Source organism: Monodon monoceros, unplaced genomic scaffold, assembly GCF_005190385.1.
Source record: "Monodon monoceros isolate NGI ecotype Baffin Bay Population unplaced genomic scaffold, NGI_Narwhal_1 Super_Scaffold_6, whole genome shotgun sequence".
NCBI lineage: Eukaryota > Metazoa > Chordata > Mammalia > Artiodactyla > Monodontidae > Monodon > Monodon monoceros.
In genome coordinates, this window is record NW_021703783.1 from 42,638,032 (window position 1) to 42,664,061 (window position 26,030).

The 26,030-nt window shown below is 46.8% G+C and overlaps 2 protein-coding genes across 4 annotated transcripts; one reads left to right on the forward strand and one right to left on the reverse strand.

Moving 5' to 3' along the window:
* The first annotated feature begins 7,441 nt into the window (after positions 1 to 7,441).
* Positions 7,442 to 9,539, forward strand: SPRYD4 (SPRY domain containing 4). Its single transcript, XM_029205657.1, has 2 exons — positions 7,442 to 7,554; positions 7,922 to 9,539. Exons 1-2 carry the CDS (start codon positions 7,470 to 7,472, stop codon positions 8,458 to 8,460), a joined length of 624 nt encoding a protein of 207 aa, XP_029061490.1. The 5' UTR covers positions 7,442 to 7,469; the 3' UTR covers positions 8,461 to 9,539.
* Positions 9,171 to 22,641, reverse strand: GLS2 (glutaminase 2). 3 transcript variants are annotated; one of them, XM_029205655.1, is made up of 18 exons: positions 22,433 to 22,641; positions 17,842 to 17,941; positions 17,280 to 17,401; positions 16,536 to 16,665; positions 15,923 to 16,002; positions 15,675 to 15,838; positions 15,402 to 15,460; positions 14,087 to 14,119; positions 13,747 to 13,805; positions 13,135 to 13,201; positions 12,939 to 12,989; positions 12,541 to 12,717; positions 11,722 to 11,853; positions 11,516 to 11,608; positions 11,285 to 11,346; positions 10,686 to 10,762; positions 10,333 to 10,396; positions 9,507 to 10,186 (listed from the first exon to the last, which is right to left on the reverse strand). In XM_029205655.1, the coding sequence occupies exons 1-18, from the start codon at positions 22,612 to 22,614 to the stop codon at positions 10,030 to 10,032; spliced, it is 1,809 nt and encodes a 602-aa protein (XP_029061488.1). In that variant the 5' UTR covers positions 22,615 to 22,641; the 3' UTR covers positions 9,507 to 10,029. The 3 variants fall into 3 exon arrangements, with proteins under 3 accessions (XP_029061487.1, XP_029061488.1, XP_029061489.1); XM_029205656.1 differs by having other exon boundaries at positions 22,196 to 22,641; XM_029205654.1 differs by lacking the exon at positions 22,433 to 22,641 and having other exon boundaries at positions 9,171 to 10,186; positions 12,541 to 12,828; positions 17,842 to 19,830.
* Positions 22,642 to 26,030: the final 3,389 nt, after the last annotated feature.

The following is a 26,030-nucleotide window of genomic DNA, read 5'->3' on the forward strand; positions in this document are numbered from 1 at the left end:
ATCTCCACATCGTGGCAAGTCACAGAGATCACAAGCTGTTCCCGTGTGAAACACCGGAATTGGGAGTCACATATAGGCTATTGAGAAGGGGATGTCATGAACAAAGGACTATTCTGTGCAGTTGAAATCCATAAAGAATAGCAGTAACAACAAAAATCCTGGCTTTACCACTTTCTAGGTGGGGAAGTTACCCCACTAGATACAAACTCCAGGAGGGCAGGGACTTGTCGATTTGCATGCAAACCCCATGCTTGACACACAGTATGCAGTAAATAAGTATTTGTTGAATAAATTAATGTAAGCTCTCTGAGCCTCAGTTTTCTCTGGATCAAATAAGGTAATGTAGGTACAAGCCCAGGATGGTGCCTGGCACAGAACAAAGCACTTAATAAATTGGAGCCATTTGATGAGGGTTTTATCAACAGGAACCATTAACCCTATAGCCTCTTATAGTAAGGAATAGAAGGGCAAAGAGCAGCTAATTTGGTGCCCTTGTAGACACCAAATAAAATGGTTAAATTTCCTTATTTGGAGCTACCAACCTCTCTCCTTCACTCTTTTTAAAAATTAATTAATTTTGGCTGTGTCAGGTCTTCGTTGCTGTGCAACGGCCTTTCTCTAGTTGCTGAGAGCGGGGGGCTACTCTTTGTTACGGTGCGCGGGCTTCTCATTGCGGTGGCTTCTCTTGTTGCGGAGCACGGGCCCTAGGCGCCCAGGCTCAGTAGTTGTGGCACGTGTGCTCCATAGTTGTGGCTCACGGGCTCTAGAGCACAGGCTCTGTAGTTGTGGCGCACGGGCTTAGTTGCTGCGTGGCATGTGGCATCTTCCCAGACCAGGGCTCAAACCTCTGTCCCCTGCATTGGCAGGCAGATTCTTAACCACTGTGCCACCAGGGAAGCCTGTCCCCTTTACTCTTTATCAGATGTTGATAAGAACCCCACGGAGAGCTGAACCCCAGCCCATTTCCTTTCACATCAGCCTCCCTACTTAGCTGAATGCCAAACTTTCAAACTAGGGATGAGCTCTCAAAAGCTCACATGAATTTTTGCATATCTTTACATGTAATTAGCATACACAATGTTTTCTATTAGCCTAGCCTCCTGAAGGAAAAAAAAAAAAAAAGCTGTGTCTCCCTTGTGGAATGGAACCCAGCCTTCCCCAAGACTGCTGCTTGGTATGGGTGGGGTTATCTATGCCAGTACTCCAGAAGTCACTGAGAAACCCACTGCCAGCCTGCCTGGTCTACCTGCTGGTGAGCCACGGCAAACTGGAAAGTGGAGAAGAACTTCATGCCCTGGCCCTGGCCTATATAGTTCCTCTTGCTCATCTGGAAGGGACCAGAGATGCTAAGACCAGGGGTGGAGGACACATACATCCCTCCCACTGGCCCACAGCTCCCACCATCTATCCACAAAGGCAGCTTTGAGCAGAATCTGCAGCAAGTCACCCAAATTCCTGAGCTGCTGAGCCTGACTCATTGGCCTATTGCATCGTATTGAGTGGCTTAATGAGAGGATGCACAGAGCAGGGCTGCCCCCTCTTTTGTTCATTCCATAAAGTCCTAGCCATCCACCCTCCTTAACTACCTAATGTCGTCCTACTCAGGGAGAGGGGCTGCTGCTTACCTGAGAGACCAGCTAGGCTGCAGTCACCCATGGCAGTACCAGGTAGAGGACGACTGAGGCCAGGATGGCTGCTGTGTCTGGGCCAGAACATAGGATGCCCGCTTGAAAGGGTCAAGCCATTGGGCCCAGAACAGTGCCAGTGGCAGGGCCGGATTTGTCTGGGCCCCACTGACCTCATTAAAAACCTGTGCCAGGCTCACCACTACCAGCCCTCCAGGCAGGCGGTGAGAGCCTGTGCCTGACACGGAGCTCCCACTGGGGCATGATGCCCTAAGGACAAACCCCATAAAGATCAGGGTATCCAGGCCTTCAGCCAATACCTCTCTCCAAAACCGCTGGCTCTGTAGGTCTTGGGGGAGAGGAAGGAGAAGGGAAGGCGGCAAGATCATGCTGTCTTCTCCCCACTGTTCTCCAACCCCTCTCCTCCTTAACCTCTCTCTGTCCCCATCCCCTTTAACAAACTCTCCCAACCAGGCCTCAGCCTCTTCATTCTGTACCTACTGACCCCCAACCACCTGTTGTGAAAGGAAGGAAGAAGGACTAAGAGACAGAATAAGGAAGTGATCAGAGAATAAGGCCCCCTTGGTTGGACTGGGATTTATTTTTTGTTTTACTATTTTTTAAAATTCTGAGGCAAATTATTTTTATATTTATTTATTTTATTTCCTTTATTTTCTTGGTTGCGTTGGGTCTTAGTTGTGGCATGCGGGATCTTCACTGCAGCATGAGGGATCTTTTGTTGTGTCGCGTGGGCTTCTCTCTAGTTGTGGCATGCGGGCTCCAGGGCCCGTGGGCTCTGTAGTTTGCGGCACGTGGGCTCTCTCGCTGAGGCTTGCGAGCTCAGTAGTTGTGGCACGGACTTAGTTGCCCTGCGGCATGTGGGATCTTAGTTTCCCAACCAGGGATCGAACAAGCATCCCCCACATTGGAAGGTGGATTCTTTACCACTGGACCACCAGAGAAGTCCCTGGACTGGAATTTAATGGCAGAGAAGAGGAAATGTCTTGGCTTCAATGGGAGAAGGATGGAGTCTATAGAAAAAGATGGTGGTTTCTCCTCTCTCCAGGAATCTGACCTCCCAGGTCACCATTTTGCCAGCCTGGTCTGGAGTCTCTGTTGGGTGTCCTGCTCCAGTTTGGAGACTGCTATTCTAGGTCTAGGTGGGTGGAGTTGGGAGATGAGTAACAGTTGTTTCAGGTACTGGAGAAAGAGGCAGCCAGAGAGATGAGAGCTCTGCTCCTGTGTCAGGGAACATCCCTCATCTCCTTCCTTCAGCCAATACAGAGGAGCCTCATCCCTCAACCTGCCACCCCTAACCCCAGTCACTGCCCTTCCCAAGGCAGCCTTCGACATTTGTACTCACACATTCTCACACCTAGGCATCCACTCTCCCCAACCTCGGCGCTTCTCTCTCCTACCAAGCTTTTCTTCCTCCTTAGCCCTTCAACCCCAGCCTCACTGAGTAAGGGGCTGGAGCTTATAATGGCTTCAGTCAACCAGAGGTACTCACAGTGAAAGGAGAGACTCATTCTTTCACTCCCTAATCATCTCTATGAACCTGGGTTTCAGGAGCCAGAGAGGTAAAGAGGAAAGCTAATGTGTGGATCTGGAAGACAATGAAAAGAATTCCGGGGAAGGGGAGGTAAGGCCGTTCCTATCCCTCACCAGAAACAAAGTCAACCAGTGAGAAGATACCAATGCTGAAAGAGCACTTGGGCCACTGGAATGGGCAACGGAAAGCACCTGTGAGGAATTGCCTGGGAGTGCAGGGGATTCTTGGGGTCAGCACTCGGGATCACCCAGGACACACCCTAGTTCATCTTTGGCTTCTTTTCTGGCTAGTTTGTTCACTTTTTTGCTACCACTCTACTCTATTCTTGTATTTGGGGCTCTTTTCAAGGATTGCCAACGAAGTTTACCTCTAGATTCTCCACCTTTCTCTCTTCTGACCTTAAGTAAACATATAAACATTTTTGAAGTTTTTTCCACTAGGAACTGCAGAAATGGATAAAAGGGATTTGTAAAGTAAGAAACTTGGGGTAGTTACAGAGTTATTTTAAGTCTTACTGGCTTGTGGTAGTAAACATCCTGGAGTCTCATCTAGCTCTACACTTGATTGAGTTAACTCTTGGTTACTAACCATCAGCCTTTCAACCTATTTATATTCCTGGAGCTAGTGATCCTAAGTTTACTCCCCTCTTCAATAAAGAAGGCCCGATTTCTGTCCCATAGAGGTGCCATAGGAAGCATAATCCACACTACTAGGGATCAAGTGAGTCTATAAAGCTTAGGGAATCTTCAGGCAGAGCTACTGGTCTTGCTTCATTTCTCCACAGTGGGTCCCATGTGATTACCCACTACCTTTCTGAAGCTCCTCCCTAGCCAGCCTGTAACACCAGGACCTAAAGAATAACCCAAGTTTGAGTTCCATAAAAATATCTACTTTACTGACCATACAGGATTGTACGAGGATCAGATGAGATATGCCCAAGCAATATAAACAAGTTGGCTGCCTTAAAGTATAAATGAACTGATTCATGAATTAAACAGATATAAACATGATTTATGATTATTTAGTATTGACCACCCTCTCTAACAATTACAATGTGGTTGAACAGTGATATGGTCCTGAGGGGCTGGGTGACCATCCATCTCTGCTTCTACCATGTGGAATCTCTATCCCAGCCCCATATTTAGAGTGCCAGGTCAGCATGTAACCCAACTCCATTGTGTGGACAGTTTCAGTAGGACAAAGGCTGCAGCATAGCACAAGCTAGCAGCCCCTTTGGCTAGCTCCTGATGACCCCCCTTCTCTCTCTTTCTCTGGTTATGCTTTGCTGACTGCTGACTCCTGGCAAAGCCCAGAACAATCACCAAGCTCTGAGTGCATCATCCCTCTCCCACTCATAGCACTTGGAAAAGACCAGGACCCCCACATGTTAGAAATGGGGTAATCCAAGAAATAAAGAGTAAATACACTGGCCTATCCTGTCCTTTCCTCCTTCACTACTTTCTTTCCTGTGGAGTCAGATACAACTCCAAGCCAGGCAGACCAATGCTCACTATGGGTCAGGTCCTGTTCCAAGCACTTTATATGTGTTATCTCAGATACTGGTATTCCCTCGGATTGCACCTTCAGTTTATTCCCTAATTACTCTAGTTTACATCCTCTCCTTGGATGACTTCATCTAAGTCATCTCCTCCCTTGAAATTTATATCCATATATCTATGGAATGGTTTACCTACTTGGGTGTCCCACTGACCACAAATTCAGCCTGTCCAAAACTGAACTAATTATTTTCCCCCATGCAAACATGCTTTTCCTTCTGTATCCCCTCATTAAGTCAGAAACCTATGTATCAATTTTCCTTCCCCCATCCTCTCACTCCCATCTAACAGTCACCAAAGTTCTATCAGTTCTACCTCTTGGATAGCTGAACCCACACCATGTCCCACCTAACTCTAGTGGCCTTGGACCCTGCTTAACAGTTTCTAGTCTCATCCCCTCCAATTCATTCTCCATGTTGCTGCCAGCCTGACGTTTGTAAAAGTACCTGTAATTTGTCACTTCCCTGTGTTCCCTTCAACAGCTCGTGAATGTCTGAAAGACATTCTTATCAGGGCATACATGACTCTTCATCATCCAGCCTCAACTTTTCTAACTGCTCTCCTCATCTCCTTAGCATGAAACTCCAGCAATACTGTGCTCCTCGTTGTTCCTCAAACACCCACTCTGCTTCATAACCCAGTGCTTTAGTCTAAGCTGTTCCCTGTAACTTGAATGTCTCTTCCTCTTTCTTCTGTCAGGTAAAATTCTATCACTTCCTAATTATTATGCATGGAAATGTTAAAGAGTTAATTACTTGTTCATTAGCAACGAGGCAGGTAAATCATCAGAATGAGGGTGAGTTTATCAGATGGATAGTCAGTCTGTTAAAGTGAAATAATGCAAGCGATGACAGGTAAGACACTATACCCTGAGCAGGGAATAAAGTAATAGAGTTGTGTCTAAGTGACAGTGTGAGGAATGTGCAGTGATTGCTTCAGCTCTCAGGACCAAGTGGAACCGAGGGAGAAATCCTACAGAAACAGTCCTGGAACTCTTCTCTCATTACTACCAAAATGCAAAGTATTGACAGAGCAGGACTTTACTGAAGGAAATGTCACCTTCACGCCTTTCCTCCCAGGCTTGAAAAGAATAGAAACCTCTCTTCTCACATACTAAGTAGGATGAAAAGGCTGGGCCAGGCTGACCCCTGGTGGAAGGAATGAGCTATTGCATGCAAGAATCAGCACAAAACTCCCTTTTGAAAAATTTTAAATTATTTTAAAAATATTTATTTATTTGGCTGCATTGGGTCTTAGCTGCGGCATGCAGGATCTTAGTTGCAGCCTGCGGAATCTTTCGTTGTGGCATGTGGGCTCTCTAGCTGCGGCACACGGGCTTAGTTGCCGCATGGCATGTGGGATCTTAGTTCCTTGACCAAAGATTACTCCCGTGTCCCCTGCATTGGAAGGCGGATTCTTAACCCCTGGACCACCAGGGAAGTCCCAAAACTGCTTCATTTATTCATTCAAAAATAGTGGACTTCCATGGTGGCGCAGTGGTTAAGAATCTACCTGCCAAAGCAGGGGACACGGGTTCGAGCCCTGGTCCGGGAAGATCCCACATGCCGCATGAGCCTGCTCGGAAACAAGAGAAGCCACTGCAAAGAGAAGCCCGCGCACCGCAACGAAGAGTAGCCCCCATTCACCACAACTAGATAATGCCCAACCGTCCAGCAACGAAGACCCAACACAGCCCAAAATAAATTTATTAAAAAGAAAAAAAAATTCACAACCTAATGATGAGGTAGGTAGCTACCTCTCTAAATGTTCCCACAGCAGCACTGGGGAGAAGGTAAGACCAGTTAGAAAGCCAGTGCAGCAGTCCAGGGGAAAAATAATGTGATAGGGATTTAATAACAATCAGATATGTGAAGTGAGGGAAACAAAGAAGTGAAGGGCTTCCAGGTTTCTGGCCTGGGCAAAGGGCTGGTTGTGGGTTGCAGTTCACCAGTCTGTGTAGAAAAACGAAATTAGCTTTAGACATGTTAAATTTGAGGTGACTGGGGGACATTCAGGTAGAAATGTCCAATAAGCTTTTGGATATACAGATCTGGAACTCAGGAGAGAAATATGGAGTAGAGATTTTGAGAGTTCTCCAATAGGTGATAGTGGATTCTGCCTTCGGGGAGAAGGCATTAGATGAAATCTTGAGCAAACTCGGGTTCCTCCACCTGAGAAAACCAAATATTGAGTTAAACCTTCCATTGCCAGTCCTGAAAACACAAAACCAACACTTATTTATTAGAACAACTGCCACTTACCCAGTGATTGCTATTTGTCAAGATGTATCCTAGGTAATTCTCTCGTTTAATTTTTACTACGGTCTGACGGCTAGACATTTTCGTTTTACAAATAAGAACATTAAGGCTCACAGAAGTTAAGTGATTTGCCCAGTCACACAGAGGAGCCGGGTTCGAATAATACAATTATTGTTTAATTCTGAAATCTATACCTTTAACCATCTTGTTACACCACCTCTCTAAACGTCCTATTTAGTTAAAACGTGAACAGCAGTCCTCTCCGCGGAAAAATTGAATAAACTGTTCCGGATGCAACCAGAACAGAATTCACTAAAATGGCGGCTCCCTGAGGGGCGCTGGCTCTCTTACGTCATCACACTGCGCTGCTGCCTCTCGCGCACAAAGTGCCAGGGGAGCAGGCGGGCAGGTGGAGGGGTCTCAGCCAGAGCGGAGGGGGGCGGGGCGGGGGGCGTGCCCTGTTCATCCGTGGCGTAAGATGGCGCTGCCCTTTGGTCGTTCGCTCTGCCTGAGCCGCTGGGGAGCCAAACGACTGGGGGTTGCCGCCGTAGATGCCCGCAGAGGTAGGATTATATCATTTTACTCTCTTTTACTTCCAAAATAGTTTCCGTCTGTTATTCCTGGAGCCCGCTCGGAGAAACAACTCCAGCCCCTTCGACTCATTCCCCCTCCCCCACCGCGTTGGTCTTGAGATTCCAAACCTGGGACACTCTCTGGTTTCTTTAAATTCCAGGGCTTCCCCAGTCCGAGTTTTTCGGATCCTTGGGCTGCCCATACTAAAGCGCCCCCACTGTCTTAACCGCTTGACGTTCCGACTCTTCCGTGTTTCCTCGTGATCCCTTGACTGCCTGTTTCAGATCGGAATATGTACGTCACTGGTTCTAGAGTTCTAGCGCACGTCATTATCCAGTCTCTTTGCTCTGCCCGCAGGCGTCAGTTTCAAACTGGAAGAAAAGACTGCTCACAGCAGCCTGGCACTCTTCAAAGGTGACACAGGTGTCAAATACGGCATGGTGGGATTGGAGCCCACAAAATTGGCCCCGAATGTGGAGCGCTTCCGGGATTGGGCAGTGGTGCTGGCAGACACAGCGGTTACCAGTGGCAGGCACTACTGGGAGGTGACAGTGAAGCGCTCCCAGCAATTCCGAATAGGAGTGGCAGACGTGGATATTTCCCGGGATAGCTGCATCGGTGTTGACGATCGTTCCTGGGTGTTCATCTATGCTCAGCGCAAGTGGCACACCATGTTGGCCAACGAGAAAGCCCCTATTGAGGGCATTGGGCAGCCAGAGAAGGTGGGGCTGCTGCTGGAGTATGAGGCCCAGAAGCTGAGTCTGGTGGATGTGAGCCGGGTTGCTGTGGTCCACACACTACAGACAGATTTCCGGGGTCCAGTGGTGCCTGCTTTTGCCCTTTGGGATGGAGAGCTGCTGACCCATTCGGGGCTTGAGGTGCCTGAAGGCCTCTAGTATGTCCATCACTGGAGTCCCTAATCACGCTCTTGGCCAGCCTCCTGATCCAAGTGTCTGAAACCTTTTAACTGTGCCCCAGGCAACTGCTAGCTCCCACAATTCAATGATGGGTCCTCTGTGCAATATCTGTCAGCTTCCTCTCCCCTACCTTGTGAAAGCTAGGCATACAGCTACCCTCTCCCCTCCCCCAGACTATTGCCAATTTCCTAGGCTACCATGAATGTACTTTCTCTGACTTGCTTCCTTCAGTCTCTCTGCCTCCCTGTGCCCAGGACTTTCTCAGACTGTATTCAGTCCTAGGGTCTTACTTTTCAGCTTTGTTGCAATTTATTCATCACTGTGCTACTTCTCCTTCCCTTTGCCCACATGTAACCTGTTTGTTTTGGGGGCTCTACCGAATCTCTCCAGAGTAAATCCTTTCTACCTCTGGCTGGAGGAGTGGTGCAGTGAATGACTTTGCCCTTTCTGTACAGCACGTACAGAGTTTGGGCTCTGGCTCCCTCAGGTAGTGCTTTATTGACTGTGTCAGAATGAGAACAGAGCCCTCCTTGCCTAATACCTCAGTGTTACAGACTCTCAGCCCCAGACAGCTGCAGCTCTCCTCACCCTGAGTCCATCTGCCTTAATTTGCACACCTCTGACACTTGGTCAATCTGTTGCAATCATTGAACCAGTTACAACCATGACCAAAGGGGAAGAGACATGTGGGGATTAGTACTAGAAACTTTATTCTTGAGAAGTTCCATCTTCATTTCTGCTATAGTTGTAACTTCCAGAGGGAGGAGGGAGGCCTGAAGTTTTGCACAATCCATTTTGGGGCCTGTTCAGACCCAAGCACTTGTTCCCACTTGGAGCAGAATACACTTAACCTAAAGCAGTATTTGGGATTGAAGAAAACCTAGTGGGGTGAGTATATATGTGAAATATGTATTCTTTGGGCTCTGTATGACCCTGTGGTTCCATCTTACTCTACCTTTATGATGGTGATGCAGCTGGATGGCCCTAGGGGAGAAAGAAAAGGACTGGGTCTAGCAAAAATAATAATTTGTGTAATTAAAGTTTATTTGAGCACAAAATACTTCCTCTGTCTATAAAATTGCTGTTAGCAGTAGCAGCACTTCCTGGCCAAGGGGGGCAGATCTCTCCAGACGACTAAAGCCTGGTGCATAGCTCCTCTCTTTCTCTGTGGATATATACATGTGCGTGGTGGCTAAAGCCCCGTACCAGAGTATCTGTCTCTCATAATGGCTTCTTCAGAGAGAGGAAGAGGGGACCTGCGTGAAGACCTGGGATGATCTGGAGTGGGCTAAGCCATTAGGCTGTCCCTTAAAGAAGCCCACAATCTTCATGGATAGCTCTACTGCAGGAGTCCACAAAGGCACTTCTCTATACTCTGTCTGCCAAGGGAATGGGGTATTTTGACTCTCACTGAAAGTACTGCCCCCCCCGGCCCTCTCCCCACCACCATTGAAGCAGTGTGGCCCTCTGTAGCATGTTTGCTGGTTATATGTTAAGTGTGTGGCCAGCTCGTGCTTCTCTTATGCAGGGACTGTGCATGCCCCATGCTCACACCATGCTCTCTAAGTTCTCTTTGGACAGGGCCTCAGCTGTTGCTTCAGCCTGAGTCTCAGATGGTGTGTATGAGTCCTGGTAACCTTGGAGCAGTTTAACCACCTCCAGGTGGTTGAACTGCACAGCATCATCCAGGGGGATGTTGCCCCACCTGAGAGGAGGAACAAAGACCATGATCAGGCAAAGAAGACATCAAGAGTGCCCTGGTTATATACATAACTGTGGTGGCTGGAGGGCCGTGGTGGAGAAGCTGCTGCCCACCTCCCTTCCCCCCACTTTCAGCTTAATCCTACTCACCTGTCCTTGACAAAAGGATTCACTTTGCAAGCCTCAATAAGGAATTTAACAACTTCAGTGTGTCCTAGGAATATAGGCAGAAGGAAAATGAGAGGGTATAGATCTTGACCCTTTTGGTGTTAACATTAGTACAGACCCTTGGCAGCTGGAGTCTGAACTAAAAGGGGAGGGGGGAAAGGCCTCTTCCCATTTTCGCTCCCTGCAGCACCCAATAAGAGCCTGCAAACTGAAGCACAGCTGGACAAAACTAGTTGCTGCCCTTGTAACCTTGAGGGCACATACAATGGGGGGTACTCTTGGTAGAAAAGAAAGGTCTTAGGATCTGCTTCCTCTCTTATTTAACCTTCAGATACCTTCAGCTGCAGCAACATGCAGGGCTGTGCGGGAGTCATAGTCTTTCTGTTCCATGTCCATGGCTGACAAGGCAAACCTGAGAGGAGTGGAAAGTAGCTGGAGTTACCCACATCAGCCTAGAATCACTGGTATCCTTTCTGAAGTGGGGTCAGACTGGATGAGTTCCAGAAAAAGCAAAACAGAGCTTATACCAAGATCTGTAGATTGTGTACAGTCTGTGTTCTCTATCCAGATGAGACTGTTACTCCTAGGTCAGAGAGATGGGAGTGTGATGGTTCCAGAAACATCACTGCCTACCTGTAGTAGGTGCCCAGTACATATTTGTTGATGTTGGTAATCCATTTGAGGCAGGGTCCTTACCAGCCTCCTAGGACTCTGCTTTTAACACCCAGGTTAATCATAACAGTGGCTACCATTAATTAAGTTCTTATCACATGGCAGTCACTGTACTTTTTTAAAAAAACTCATTTAAATGTAGTCTCTGACCATTCAGTCTGACTCTAAGGCTGAAGCACTTAACTATATTGCTATGTTGACGGCTAATGAGATCTCTGACCAGGAGTATTTTATTGTGTTTATTTGGTCAGAGTAGAAGTACCTTCGAAGAGCTGAGACATCTCCACTATAGGCAGCAAATAACAGGTTCACCACAGTTTTGTTCTGGAAAACAAATCATACCCACCTGAGATTAACTGTGACTTTGAACCCACCCATGCCCAGCTCTACCCTGTCACCCTCCCCCATGGATGCTTAGCCAAGGGTTTTACTGAAGTGTTACGGAATATTCTCTTCTGAAATAGTCTTACAAGCCACCTGGGGTTTTCCTTACCCGAACCTCTCCTCCTTCACGCCGTGGGTCTAATTTCCGAGCGCAGTGCCTCAGGTTGTCATAGTTGTGGAAATTGAAGAGAGATACCAACTTCTAGGATTGTAAGGCAAAAAGATTGTTTACTTCCTCCCTGCACTTAGTAGGAGCTCAAAATTGCTTTATTTTCTCATTCAAAAATATTAAGTACTATATGCAAAGTGACTTACTTGGCAGAAGCTGACACCCCTATAGCTGTTCCCCAGCTTGTCCAGGGGAGGTGATAGACACATCATTCCCATGATATTGGGCACCACCAGGAGGATGGCTCCTGACACAGCTGACTTGGCTGGCAGGCCCACCTTGGGGACAAAGTTGGAATTGTGGATGAGCAAGAGGTGCCCCAAGTCTGTGTTAACAAGTTAGTCTATCCCAAATGACTTCATGGGCAAGGCCACAGCCATCTCAACCTATTGGCTTGTTAATTAGCTTTTCTTACTCCTGTCCTCCCCTGCACCCTCTTAAATTTATGGCTTCAGTAAGGAAATATTTACTGAGTATCTACTCTGTGCCTGATGATGTGCTAGGACTAGGACAAGGTCTCTCAGTTAACTTACATTCTGGTGGTAGGACAGAGACAATAAATAGGTAAACAAATAGACAAAAATAATCATAACTTATGATGTTAGAAAAAGAGGAGGGTGCTGTGATACAGAATGATGTGGGAGGGAGAGCCCAGTGGAGAGAGGGTGGTCAGAAAAGCCTCTCTTTGGAAGTGACATCCTGTATGAGACCTGGAAGAGAATCACCAGCCATGTGAGGGGCAGCAGAGGAGTGGTTCTGAAGTTGCACTGTCATGTGTTTATGTGTTTGAGGGACTTACTGTGTTTGACAAACTCCCCTAAGGATTCTTGGCCTAATTGCCCGGCTGGAAGTTAGTGAGTGAGAGGTAGGAACAGGTGTCCACCTCTCCACCTTCAGAGACTCGGTGTCCCCTTTTCTTGGCTCTGGGCTCATGGCAAATGGATGGCAGGGCCAGAAGCACTCACATGGAAAGCAAACTGGCCCGAGAGGTCATACATGCCGCAGGAGTGCATGAGGCTGAGGGTGTTGCGCACTGCTTCAGCGCTCAGCACGCTCTCGCCTGTGATGGGGCAGATCCCGCCATTGGCCAGGGTGGCTGCCATGACACTGCCTGATTCACAGGTCACCTCCACGGAGCACAGCTGTGGAGACGAGGCAGAGGTGAGGGTCCGGTGTGGACCTGAATGCTGTGCTCTGAGGTGTAGAGCAATGTTCTTGACATCCTGATCCTTCAGTAAGTTCCCCTGGTGTTTCTGAAGGATGCCAGAACCACTGGAGATGAGTATCCCTCTTGTGGGTCAGAGCAAGGAAGGCAGTGTGTCCCGTTCCCTTGGCGCTGGGCTGAATGGCGGCATCTGCTTACCTGGAAGTAGAGATCCAGGGCAGCCATCATGTCCACCCCTTTAGGAAAGCACTGCAAGGAAGAAGAGGGGAGAGCGTTTCTCAGGCCATCAGCAGCCCCTGTCACACTGCCAGGACCTCAGCCGAAGTCCCCAGCCCCCATCGCCCTTCCACCAGCCACAGAATTCCCAGGGACTTTGCCGGCCTCTCCCAGTTACCTTCTTTTCCTTTAGATAATAGCCGATGGCATAATTCCGATCCCCTGTTTCCTTCTCTGACTGGAATCTGAAGCAAACACCCAATTTAGTACTTGACATTTGAGGGATGGGTGTGAGGAGAAGGGGGAAAAATACCTTCCCTGAGAGAGACAGAACTAGATCACACATGTCAAACTAAATCAGCCCCTTTATTAATTCTCACACTTACACTGGAGAAAACTTCTGAACCTGAGAAAGCACTGGGTCCAGCTTTATTGTAAAGTGTGAAAAACAAAACCAAACCCCAAATGATCTAGTCATCTAGTCTAGGAAAATGAGGTTTTTGGCTTTGAGAGACTTGGCAAGAGAGGGCCCAGGTGCAAACTCTCACACTGTCTTTCTCATTAAGTACCAAATAGAAATGGAACAAATCCTTTTACAAAGCAAACAAATGTCCATGAAGGGGCTCAGAGGAAGCTGAAAGGCCAAGGTTCCCCTGGGATTTCTTCTTCCTAAGATTCTATCCTCCTCCTCCATTCCCCGCCCCCCACATACGTATACACACACACACACACACACACTCAAACACACATCCACACACACATTCAGCCAATCCTGTGAACAGGGCCTTACGTGGCATTGCTGAAACCCATGTATTCATTCCCAGCCATTTTATTCAGATACTGCAAGACCTGGAAGAGAAAAAGGGGCATGGGAGGCACCCCATGCGTAAGGACCCCTAGTAAACACATAGGCTGATTAACCCTTCTGCACTCCTCAGTCCTTATCCCAGCAGGGACTTCAGGAGGCTTTCTTCCCTCACGCCAGCAGATTCCTACACCTCTGGAAATAAGGCTTCTAGTATGGGCTGGTGCACCATCAAAGTGGGGTTAGAGCCAGGCACTGGGGCAGCTGGAATGGACAACATGCCATGGAGAAAAGCAGCCAGGGGCTGAGCAGTGAGGGAACTTACAAAATCAAACTTCTCTGCTTTGTTACAGTCCATCTGCAAGGAGACAAAAAGAGATATCAGTATTCTAAGCCTAGGAGGATGACAGGGAGGGTCAGAAGGATGTAGTGGAGATAAAGTGTTAGACCGGTTTTGCTACTGGGTGTGTGTTGCATTTTACAATTTTTTTTTTTTAACAACTGAGATTTTTTTATATCCATGCATACCTAGTGATCTTAAAAACCAAATCATTTAGATTTTATTATCAGGTAATGAGTACAGATAAGCTCACCCCAGCTATGAGTCTCACCCATCCCTGAGTCTCACTCTCATTTCCATTCTCAATGCCAACCCTCATCCCTGACTCCCACTTTCATTTTCCTGATTCCAATCCTGTTCCCAAGCCCCACCCCTATTCCTGGTCCCCATCCTCATTCCTTACACCCCAGGCTGGAGGCTTCCTCTATCCTACCCCTGACTCCCATGGCCATTTCCAAGACTGGAGTGAGTGATGGGAATGGGAGGACGGTGTGTGTTGCATACATTATAATATTCAATTATATTGATAACAAATAAAGCTAAAGATTTTAGCTAAGAGTCAAGTCAGTAGGGCCTGTTTAGATGGGAATGGGATGAGGCAGGCCCCAGATACAGGGCTGTAGATAGAGCTATCCCGGAGCAAGGGGAGAGCCTGAGCCTGGTCCATCCCCCTCCCCCCACCCCACAATTGCTTCCTGTACTCGTCAGCTATAGTGTCAACACCACAGGGACTCTGACACTTGGGTCCCTGGGGGGAGGGTTCCTAACACCACCTTCCCCAGGAAGGGCTGTGATTGGCTCTGGATTGTTGCTGCCCACACTGCTCTCAGGTTCTTGCTCAAGCCCTGAGAGACCTACAGCTGACAGGCTGGCCAGACACCCTTGCTCAAGGCCAACTCACAGCTCCAGGTGACGTGAATAGCTGCCCTGTTCTGGCCATTCACCCTTCTTTCCATGTGTCCCTCACCCACAAGTGGCCAATCAGTACCTAACAGAGCTGTCCTCCCCCTGTGTGTGGCATTTGGTCCTTCGTGCTAGGCTGGGGTCAGGACCTGCTCACTTCCCTCAGAGCCAGGAAGCTCTGGGCTCCAGACTCATGGGTAGGAGCTGGGATACAGTTCCATTTACTAACATCCTCAGCATAATTTGTGAGTCCCTGCTGTGTCTTCACTGCCTCCTGGGCACCCTCAAAGGAATCAAGTCCCCACCAATCTCCCTGGAGAGACAGGCAGATACGAGGGATATAGGAACAAGGGGGTTTAGAGAACAGTACCTTCCAGAAGGCTAGGGTGGCACTGACCTTGATCAGGGAGCTCACAACAATGGCACCAGCATTGACCATGGGGTTATGGGGGATTCCTGGGGAAATACAAACCACCCAGAGTCTTACCAGCCACTGAGCAAAACCTTTACCGCCTGCCCACTCTGTAGGGTAAATGGGAAAGATCTCTTTGCTGGGGAGGATGGAGTGACAGAGCTGATCAGGAAGGGCAGAGAAACACACACCCTTGGGAGGAGGGTAGGGTAAGAAGGGGGCATCTGTGAGTCTGGTCTGAGCCCAGGGAGTGCTCACCTTCCTCATTGAGGGAGAGCTTATTGTAGCGCAGGCCGCTGGGCTCCTTGCCCACGAACTTGTGCACGTAGTCAGTGCCTAGGGTGCTTATGGAGATGGCATAGGTGAGGGGCTTCACACAGGACTGCAGGCAGAAGGGGATCTTTGTGTGGCCCACGGAGTGCCTGGAGGCAAGCAGGTGCCATGAAAGGGGTCGGACTATGCTCTGCCCGTGTGCCCTGCCTCCCCTTCCTCACCCAGCATCTCACCGCTGACCATCCACAGTGCACAGGGAGACGCCCCACAGATCTGGATTTGACTTGGCCAGCTGAGGGATGTAGGCCGCCACCTGGGTATGAGTGGGTAGAGAAAACAGGGACAGGATGAAGACATGGATGTGGAGAGGGGGAACAGAGCTGAGGTTCAGGTCAGGAGAATCTTTTAGATAAAAGCTAAAATTCTGTCTTCTGCAAAACACACAGGGTTCCCTCCTGCCTGTTGTTCCTAGAGACACCCAAGCCTTAAGTCCTAGAAGGCCTTATATTTCTGCAGCCCCACTCCTATAGAGATGGCAGTAAAGCCCATAGAAGGTATAAAGAGAATTCTGGGGTCAGCTTCCCTTTTCTGCTCTTAGGCTTAATTACCCTGTAGGTCTCTTTCAAAGTTCTATTGAATCCTTACGTCAGCTGTCTCCATAAAAACTTCAGATTCCCTCACCTGCTCTAGAAATCACAGGTAAAATACATAAAGCCCTTGTCCCCATTTTTAGAGGTTCTGCTTCTCATCACTCATCCACTGGATTCCCAGCCCCAGGAAATCTCTGAGAAGCAAGGTATATCTGGTCCAGAGCCCTTGCCCATCCCTCAGTCCCCTGGCCCTCACTTTGCCTCCAGTGAGCTCTTTGGCATCCTCAAAGATGCGGTCCACATGGCTCGTGAACTCCTCAAAATCAGGAATGACGAACTTCTTTCGGAATGCCTGGGTCAGGAGCACAATGTTCCTGCTCACACACCTGGATCCCAGACACGATTGGGTTAGGGGGCTGGAGAGATGCAGCTGTGACTCACTCTGGAGCCATGGAAGTTGGGAACAAAGAAAGTGTGAGTGATCATTGGGTTTGGGACCAACAGCTGTGTAACCTTTGGCATATCACTTGATCTTTCTGGATCTTAAGTTTCTATGCCTCTAAAATGAGGGGTTGTAATGATATGGAAAGATATTCCAAGACACAGTGTCTTGGGATAGGAGAAAAAATACCTGAATAATATGTATGGTAGGTCATCTTTATATTTTAAATCTTAAATTATACAAGTATGTTTACATATATTCCTATATATATATGTAAATGCTTAGGACATTATCTAGAAGATATCTACTAATCTGTTAACAACGTTTACTTCTGGGAAAAGGGACAGGGATAGGGGAGAGAGGGAAAGGAGAACATGTATTTCTCTGTTGCTTGAACTTTTACAATACGTATAGGCATATATATGTGTTACTTGTGTAATAAATAAGTAATAAAGTTGAGGGGTTGAATTATCCAATCCCCAGTATCCCTTCCTGCTGTCAAAGTCTGTGTCCAAAGAACTGCTTTGAGAGCAGTGCCCTTGTTTCCGGGGCCCTCACTTTCGGAAGAGATCTCGGTCCAAGAGGCCACCACTGCTGGTCTCTCGAACCATGCGGCGCATCTGGCTCATGCAGTCCCGGAGCCGGGGATCTGACGTCTGCAGTCCAGTGGCCTTCAGTGCCTTCAGGGGAAAGGAGCCTGGTAAGGTCAGCTACAAGGACAATAATCTAATCCTAATCATTTTTCCCAATGGATAACAATTAACTCAACCCCAACTACTACAACAGGTGGAAGAAATGGGTTTGCAGACCAAGAAAGGATGGAATATAACAGTTTTGAAAGCTAATAGGGGTTTCCTGCCCTTTTTCATCAAGGCAGCTGGTTTCTGAACCCCTTGGGTCAAAGTCGCAAACCAAAAAGATGGGCTGAGTCAGAGGGTTGAATCATCCCACCTGGGGCAGGGATGGGATTGCCTCATCAGCCTAGGTATCTGCTATCATCAGCTATTCTTCATCCTCATGAAGCAACCCATTAGCTGCCCTGTACTTGTCCTACCTTCCTTTCCCCAGTTTCCAGAGATCCTAAGAGATCAGTGTTCTGAGCAGGTAGAGAGGAACTTACAGTAGTGAACTTGTGGATAGGGATCCGTTCCTGTCCCTCAGCAATAGTGTAGAAGAGCAGATCACCCAGACGGGACAGCATGCCACTCTCTGACAAATCACTGTTTGGGGGCAGAGACAGGGTAGGAGGACAGGAACCTGAGAACTCCTCCCTGCTCCTCCTCCTAGAACAAGGGCTTAGCAGCAGGTAGGTGTCCTCAGTCTACACCTTCTCCCTGAACCATCTGATCTACCCCTATAATTCCAACCTTCACATCGGTCCTGAGAAGTCTTAAATCCTATTCTCTAACTTTCTTTTGTTCCTAAACTTCAGACATTTATTTCTAGTTGCCTTCTAAATACTTCCATTTCTAGATGTCCCATAGGCACTGCAGACTCAACATGTCCAAGCCTGAGATCATCTTGCCTCCCTCCCTCTGCTCCTCCTCTTGTGATTCCCATTTGGATTAATAGTGTTACCACTTACCCGGGGGGGGGGGGGCAAGCCGGAAATGTGGAATCATTTGGATAATTCCCATACCTTACGTTCATAATCAACATTGGATGAACCTACCTCCATAATGTCTCTCAAATCCACCCTCTTTTCTTCTCTTCCCCTGTGCTAGCACGGTGTTGTAGAAAGAACCAGAGTTTGCCTTTAATAGCTGTGATCTTAATATGGATAGTAAGTCAGGTTATTTAATAAAGCTGAACCTGTTTCCTCATCCCTAAAATGAGGGTTTAACATCTGCTTCACATGGGTGATGTGAGGTTTAATTTAAATGCCATTCCATGAAAAACCATCTTTCACAAAGTAGATGCTCAGTAGCTCCTTGTTGTCTGTTACCTATCTGCTCCTACACTCTCTTGACTTGCAACCCATCTTCCACAATGTGCCAGTTATCTTTCTAAAACTCAAATATCATTTCTCTACTCAAAAACCTTTGATAGCTCCCCAGTGCCTACAAAATAAGTTCTTATTTCTTGGTATGGCATTCAAGGCTCTTTAAAACCTGTCAATATTCCTTTCCTATTCTCCACTATGCCCCCATACTCCAGTTATGCCAGGTAATAAATAGGTGGCCTAGGCACTGTCAGGCTTCCTGGCCCTTGTTGTTTACACTGAAACTTCTGCATGGAAAGACCTTTTCCTCCTTCACCTGCACAGTCCTGCTTATCCCTCAAGGTCCAGATCAAATGTTACTAACTCTGTAAAGCCTTCCCCAAACTTCTTGATTTTGCCTATGCTGCTGGTATGACACAACATACCATCTTATTGACAGAAGACAATCTCCCTTGCTCCACTGTTATGTCTTCGTGTTTTATACATCTTTGTCTTCCTAGAATTGAGCAAAGTCCCTAGCACACTATGGATCTTCAATAAAGAATCACCAAGTTACATTTCTAGGATTACCCCTGTTCCCTAAAGTATCTCTCTCACTGGATTATAGCACCTAAAAATACAGGTACTAAAGATTTTTGATCTTCAAGATTTCTTCTATTAATATGTTAACAGATTTAGAGGAATTATTTTATCAGCTCATTCCAAATATGATAACTATGAGATTAGACCCTTCAAAACCCTTAGATCCAACAATTTGACTTCCAGGTATTTACCATATAAGTGTATTCACGTACCTACAAGGTAACATATTCACAGTCATTCATTGCATTGTTAGTAATAGTAACACTGGAAACAACCTAAATGTGCATCAACAGGGAACTGGTTAGGTAAATTAGGGTATATTCATATGATGGAATATTATGCAATGTAGAAAAAAGAAATGAGGGCGTGCTTTAAGTATTGACATGGAATGATCTTTAAGATGTAATATTAACTAAAAGAAGAAAGCTGTAGAACAGCGTTTATAGTATATGGTACTATTTATGCTTAAAAGGGAACATATATATGTATGTTTTTTCAGGCACAAAATATTTCTGGAAGGATATATAAGAAACCGGTAAGACTGATTTAGCTCCCTCTAGGGAGATGAAGCAGGTGCTGGGCAAAAGAAGCAAGAGGGATACTTCCCACTATACATCTTTTTATATATTTTGAATTTTGAATCATACAAATATGTACATTTTACCTAATGGATATGATATATTGATATATGATTATGAATATATTATCTATTGAAACAATGCATTTAAAAATAAAAAGCTTCTCAAGGAACTTGGCATAGACTAGGCATGTGTGTGTTTTGGGCCAGGAGGAATACCAGGAGAGGGGGGAGTTCTTCTGTTTCTGAAGAAATCCAGTTGTTATAATGAGGCTGGTGCCTATAGGGAGGAAAGGATCCATGTGGTGGCAGAGGAAGGGAGGAAAAAGCTATCTGAGGAATAACTCAAGAAGGAAAGTACGCAGGAATATTTTGAGGCCAGGTCTCCTTGCCTGGAAAATGAAGGAAGACAGGAAACAATGCCACACGGCTGAATGTATCACAGGCATTTAAAAAAAAATTGCATACCCTTTGACCAAGATATGGATTGATCTGCAAGATAATGTTGGGGGTGGGGTAAGGTGCAGAATAATATGTATAGTATGATACCATTTGTAAAAAGTGGAAATAATATCAACATATATTTGCTGATATATGCATAAAATATCTCTAGAAGGTTATACAAAATATCAGTGACATGTCTCCGGGGAGCAAAATTTCCTAGGAATTTAAGAAATAATTGAACAAGTGCATAAGAATATGGAGTAACCAAATTGAAGACTGGTTAAATAAACTGTGATACCTCATACAATGGAATCTTAAAATGGCAAAATGGCAGCCATTAAGATGACATCATGCATGCCCACATTAAATCATATTAACAGCTGTTCATAAATGGGAAATATAGGCTACCAAAGAATAGGAATACTATGATCCTATTTTTGTTCAATTTTATATATACATATAGAGTATATATATGGGTTTAAATCATGGATAGATATTAAATATGGATATATGGTTCCCTCTAATATTGGGATCTTGATTTTCTTCTTGATACTCTATTTACCTGGTTCTTCTTTAATAATTAGAAATAAAGTTAAATATTAAAGAAACAAAACTGTAACCTAAATAACAGGGCATTTTCTCTTTGCTGCCCTCCTTATCCACCAAGAACACTTCCCCTCATGGTGTCACACTCCCAGAACCCATCCCCCTCCATGCCCTCAACTCCTGCCCAAAGGAGCATTGGTCCAAGGCCTTTACCAAGAAGTCCCTGGGAGCACAGGCAGCAATAGGCAAGAGGATTAAGGTTCCTAAAAACAATTCCAATTGTAAATAAACTATACGCCAATTAAAACAACAACAGCAACAACAAAACAAACCACTTCCATCACCTGACACCACAGGGTAAGGAAGGGTGTGTGTGGAGGAACCAGGGATGCTTCTTGCTCCCCATCCCACAGAAGGTGTGAGGGTGAGGAAGGTTAAGCCTTTTCTCTAACCCACCACCATTTCTCCCAAGGTGATTATTTGGGAAAAGTCAGGATGGAGAGTAGACCAGGAGAGAGAGGGTTTATTCTTTAAAATTTAAACATTTTGTGTCTCCTTGAGAAGAGGCTGATGGAAAAGTACAGCATAATAATAATTCTTATTAATAATAAATAGATAATACCTTATTGGATGTTACCTGTCCAGGACAGGGACTCCAGTGGTGGTGAGGTAGAGGACAGAGCAGTCTGTCTGGCTACTTTAATTATGGTGTGCATGTCTTTCTGAATGTCATCAGTAGATATCAATGACAAGGGAGATGGTCCATTTCCTGTTCCTGCTATAAAAAAGCAGGGACTACTTGGATAGTGTCTATGTTGGCTTCTGGGGAGGACAAAATTTCCTGCTCAGCTCCGTTTCTGCGTCTCGAAGAAGCTCAGCCACCAAGTGTTCCAGGGTGGTGGGGGAGAGAGGTGCAGCCTCTCGGGCAGAGTAAGAACCCAAGGGAAGAGAACCCCTTAAATCAGGGAGCCGCCTGAGCAGCACATAAAACGGCTCTGACTGGCTCTGGTTTGGGAGATCTGCGTCTTATGATTCTCCCCCCCCCATTATAAAGATTTTCCTCCTTCAAAAACCAATCGGAGAACCACCCTTATTCTACAGATTAGGGAGCCCTGATAACGTACACACCCAACACATACGCAAGTATCTGCGCACCAGTAACACACGAGCATCACACACGCCGAAACACAGATCGACCACACACAGACCCAAGAACACTGGGACTCTAGGCAGGCTGTTCTATACCCACGCATCCCCTGATATACACACGAGGACAGGGGAGAGAAGGAGGATTAGGATGGGCGGTGCGCACACGGCCCTGCACTCAGACACGCGCACCAAGCAACACTCCGCACCCACCTGCGCTCCCAATTAAGTACGCACCTTGGACAGGCACCATCCCGAGGACCGACCTGCCCAAACGCCTTGCCGGGCGGACGGCACGTTACCGCCCGAGCGCGGCGGACCCAAAGCCCCAAATCTAAAGGAAAAGGCATCGCAGGCCAGTAAGCGAGGAGAGGAGAAGGGAGATGCGATGCGCTCCTTGGGGAAGGGGACTCGGAAGCTAGTGGGAACGACAGTGAGAGTGCCTGTCCTCTGCCCCTGTCCCGCGAGCCTTACTGATCCTGGTGTGGCGGCTGGTGGCTGTGTGGCGTCTCCCTGCCCTGCGCCGCGGCCTCACTGAAGTGGTGCCGGACGCCCCCGCCAAGGAGGGGGCTCCGGCTCAGGTGACCCCAGCCTCCCCGCCGGCAGTAACTGCCGGCCCCGCTCAGCGCATTCTGCAGAGCCTTGATGGAGCGCATCCCCCCAGCGCGCCGCCCGCTCGGCCAGAGCTGCCAGGGCTTCTGAGCGGTGGTCGGAGGGAGGGGCGGAGGAAACGCGGACCACGTGGGGCGAGCTAAGCAACGGAGTGCCGGACCTGCGGGGTGGAGAGGTGAGGCCCGGTAGGTGGGGTTGGAGCAGGAGGAGGGGCCGGTCCCTACAAGGCTCGGTACACTGCCAGGTGCACCCAATCCCCGCCTAGACAAGGCGTCGATGTGGAGTGCACGCGATAGGGAACACAGAGCGCAGGGTGTCTAGTGGCTGGTGAGAAGTGGGCGGTGCCTGAGAGTTGGGATGGACAATGCCCAGGCCCAATCATTGAGAAAGTAAAAAACTTAGGGGCGGAGATAAAACGAGGCTACCCAATGAAAGCAAGGCGGTGGGCCGTCCACAAAATCCGGCGGATTCCTCCGCGTTCCGGCCCGCTGCAGCCCGCCGTGCGTGCAAGCGCCGAGGGCGGGAAAGCTGAGGTGGGGCAGTTGTAAAGGCGGAGGACGCCGCGGCGTCAGAACGATGGAATTCTCGGAAAGAGGGGAAAGCGGTACCTCTCTACACTCGGATAAGAGTGAGCCCTGCTCAAGAGGCCTCTTAGTGACCTCCGATATTCGAAGTCCAAAACCGGCCTTCAGTACCCGGCCTTGTAGCGCGGCGTGGAGGCCCAACGAATGCCTCGTTTCCAGCACGCGGTGTTGGTGAGTGAGGAGTCATATGGCAGGAAATTACCCCGACCAGAAACAGCGCCCAGGCACTTCAGTGAGATCATGAGGCGGGGGAAAGGTCATCCTGGGCTGCTAGGGTGCCTGGGTTCTCGTTTTACTTCTGCCAATTATTTGGTGTCTGTTTAAGACTTAGGTGTCCTTAACTCTGAGCCCTTAAACATTTTATAAGCCGTTAGGTGCCCCCTAAATTTTAGCTAATTTAATTGCTTGCCTCTGTATTCCTCACAGGCAGAAAAGATGTACAAAAAGAATTTTGAAAACTAAGCACATTCGGGAATTTTATCATTTGCAATTAGGAGAACATTCACCTATATCTTCACAGCATCCGTATTTAGTAGGAGCTCATGGAAATAATAGCTGTTATGGTTTGTCAACCACTTTATATAGTCTGTCTCTCCCTCTTACCAGAGACCTAAAGAATAGTTATTACTAATCCCATTTTGAAGATGAGGAAACTAAGACTCAGAAATTAAGACTTTTTCTTTTTAAAATATTTATTTATTTATTGGATGCATCAGGTCTTAGTTGCAGCATGTGGGATCTTTTGTTGCAGTGCGCGGGCTTCTCTCTAGTTGTGGCGCAGGGGCTCAGTTGTCCCCCGGCATGTGGGATCTTAGTTTTGCCACCAGGGATCCAACCAGCGTCCTCTGCACTGCAAGATGGATTCTTAACCAGTGGACGACCGGGGAAGTCCCAAGACTTTTTTGAATAAGATAACCCATCTAATAAGTACCAGAGCCAGGAATCAGACCCAAGTCTCTGACTACAAGGCTCTCTCCATCATGCAGCTCATCCCAAAATTAACCACTGAATTATTCCAGTTGCTCCTAAAGGAAGCATTTACGTCGAAGCAGTATAATACGGTACTGAGAATTGGCTAGAGGCTGGCTGTATCACAAAATGTCACTTGCTTTTCTTTTTGTTTTTGGATTAAAATGAGCATCAAGGGTAACTGTGGGAAAAGAAATATCAAAACGATACTCTGGTGTGTTCTGTGAAAAGGCAGTTCTCCTTTGGCTTGGTTAAGGTCAGAGGGTTTATTTAGTTTGAAACCGGGTAGAGTGACCTTCCTTTTGTTTTTGTTTGTTTGTTTTTCCCTTCTGTAGTTATTCCTTATCTGCCCTATCCATTCTTCTATAGGTAGGACTCTAATTCAGGGACTCCAGCTTACCCTGGCTGCCTTATTAATGGCTTTGCCCATTACTTCTTTAAGAAAGTTCTGGGTCTTAATACTTAGTATAAATGCGAGCCAGCATTAACTTTTCCAAATGTAGTAGGCTAATCTTATCCTTGTTTCATAGGAATGTTATATCTCTGAAGTTTTTTGAGCTGTCATGAGAAAGATAACATGTGTTAGGGAATTTCTAAACATTACCCAGGTGTTTGCTTCCTTTTATTTCCTACCCCTGCTTTTTTGAATTAGCTTTAATTATAATCAGTAACAAGTTCCTCACTCTTTTTCTTCCCAGGTCTCTCTGATAGTAGGAACTTGTTGGGCAGTGAAGAAAGTCTGCCTGTAGAAGGGGAGGTTCTTTGCATAGAGATCTAGCACTTTGACCTTTGGACTGATTCTTCTTCCACTATAACATTGCTACTTTTGTACGAGGATGGAGGGTGAACCGGTGACTTGGGAGGCCCACAGCATTGTGTAAAGTATAAGATATTTAAGAACAAGTTTGTCATCCCAGGTGGTTAGAGTTTGGCAATGTTAAGTTCTTTTTTTTATTTCTGATTTGAAAAGGTCCTATCCAGTTAAATCTTTGCAAAAGTACTAGCCAGCTGTGACATGGCCAGCTAAACCCGAAGCTTTTCATAAGCTTTCAGGTATCTCGAATAGTAGGTTTTTAGGCCAGTCCCTTGTTGTGCTAGAGTTTTGTGGTGTATGGGGAAGGATTTTGAATTTTTAAATCAGAAAAGCTATATCCTCTGTGGTACAAAATTGGAAACTTGATGCTTATGTTTGGAGGATGTATATTTGTTATGATTTACAGACTGTCATTTGTTCTACTCTTTAGATTGTAGTTAAATCTTAATTAGTCAGAGTGAAAGATTATTTCACATAAGTTATTTTTTTCATTAGCGTTTGTTCTGCAAAAGTTACTCTTGGTGCACATTCCTTCCTGCCTTAGTTTCTCCATTTGTAAAAGATGATCTTGTCTTTTACTGGGTACAATATAAGTACTGGGAGCTCTGACATAATCATCTTCAGTTCATTCAATGAATATTTATTCATTGGCCTGTAGTGTGCCAGGCCCAGTGCTAGGAAATACAGAAATTAAAAACAAAAAACCAGTTTCTGATTATTGGAAGAAATGAGAAAGCCAGTGTTTAAAATTCCTAATGAAAAATGCTGAGGTGAAGAGATATGAAAAAGGAAGTAGAAAGAAGGGGCATCTAACTAGGCTCGGGGTGAAGGGTAGCTAAGATAAAGGGGGAGGGGCATCAAGGGAGGTTGGGGGGTTGGAGCCAACTCTTTTACTTTTTCCCATTCATGGATGGGTTTTTTAAATCCACTTTTATTTTAAAATTTATTTATTTTTGGCAGCATTGGGTCTTCGTTGCTGCACGCGGGCTTTCTCTAGCTGCGGTGAGCGGGGGCTACTCTTTGTTGTGGTGTGCAGGCTTCTCATTGCGGTGGCTTCTCTTGTTGTGGAGCACGGGCTCTAGACATGCAGGCT

Bases quoted from the DNA above. Each gene is read 5' to 3' on its own strand.
- SPRYD4 (XM_029205657.1), top strand. From the start codon at position 7,470: ATGGCGCTGCCCTTTGGTCGTTCGCTCTGCCTGAGCCGCTGGGGAGCC. The intron at 7,555-7,921 runs GTAGGATTATAT...CTCTGCCCGCAG, and splicing joins CGCCGTAGATGCCCGCAGAG to GCGTCAGTTTCAAACTGGAA.
- GLS2 (XM_029205655.1), bottom strand. From the start codon at position 22,614: ATGCGCTCCATCAAGGCTCTGCAGAATGCGCTGAGCGGGGCCGGCAGT. The intron at 15,839-15,922 runs GTGAGATGCTGG...GCTTGCCTCCAG, and splicing joins TGCACTGTGGATGGTCAGCG to GCACTCCGTGGGCCACACAA. The intron at 14,120-15,401 runs GTCAGTGCCACC...GTCTCCTTGCAG, and splicing joins TTGTGAGCTCCCTGATCAAG to ATGGACTGTAACAAAGCAGA.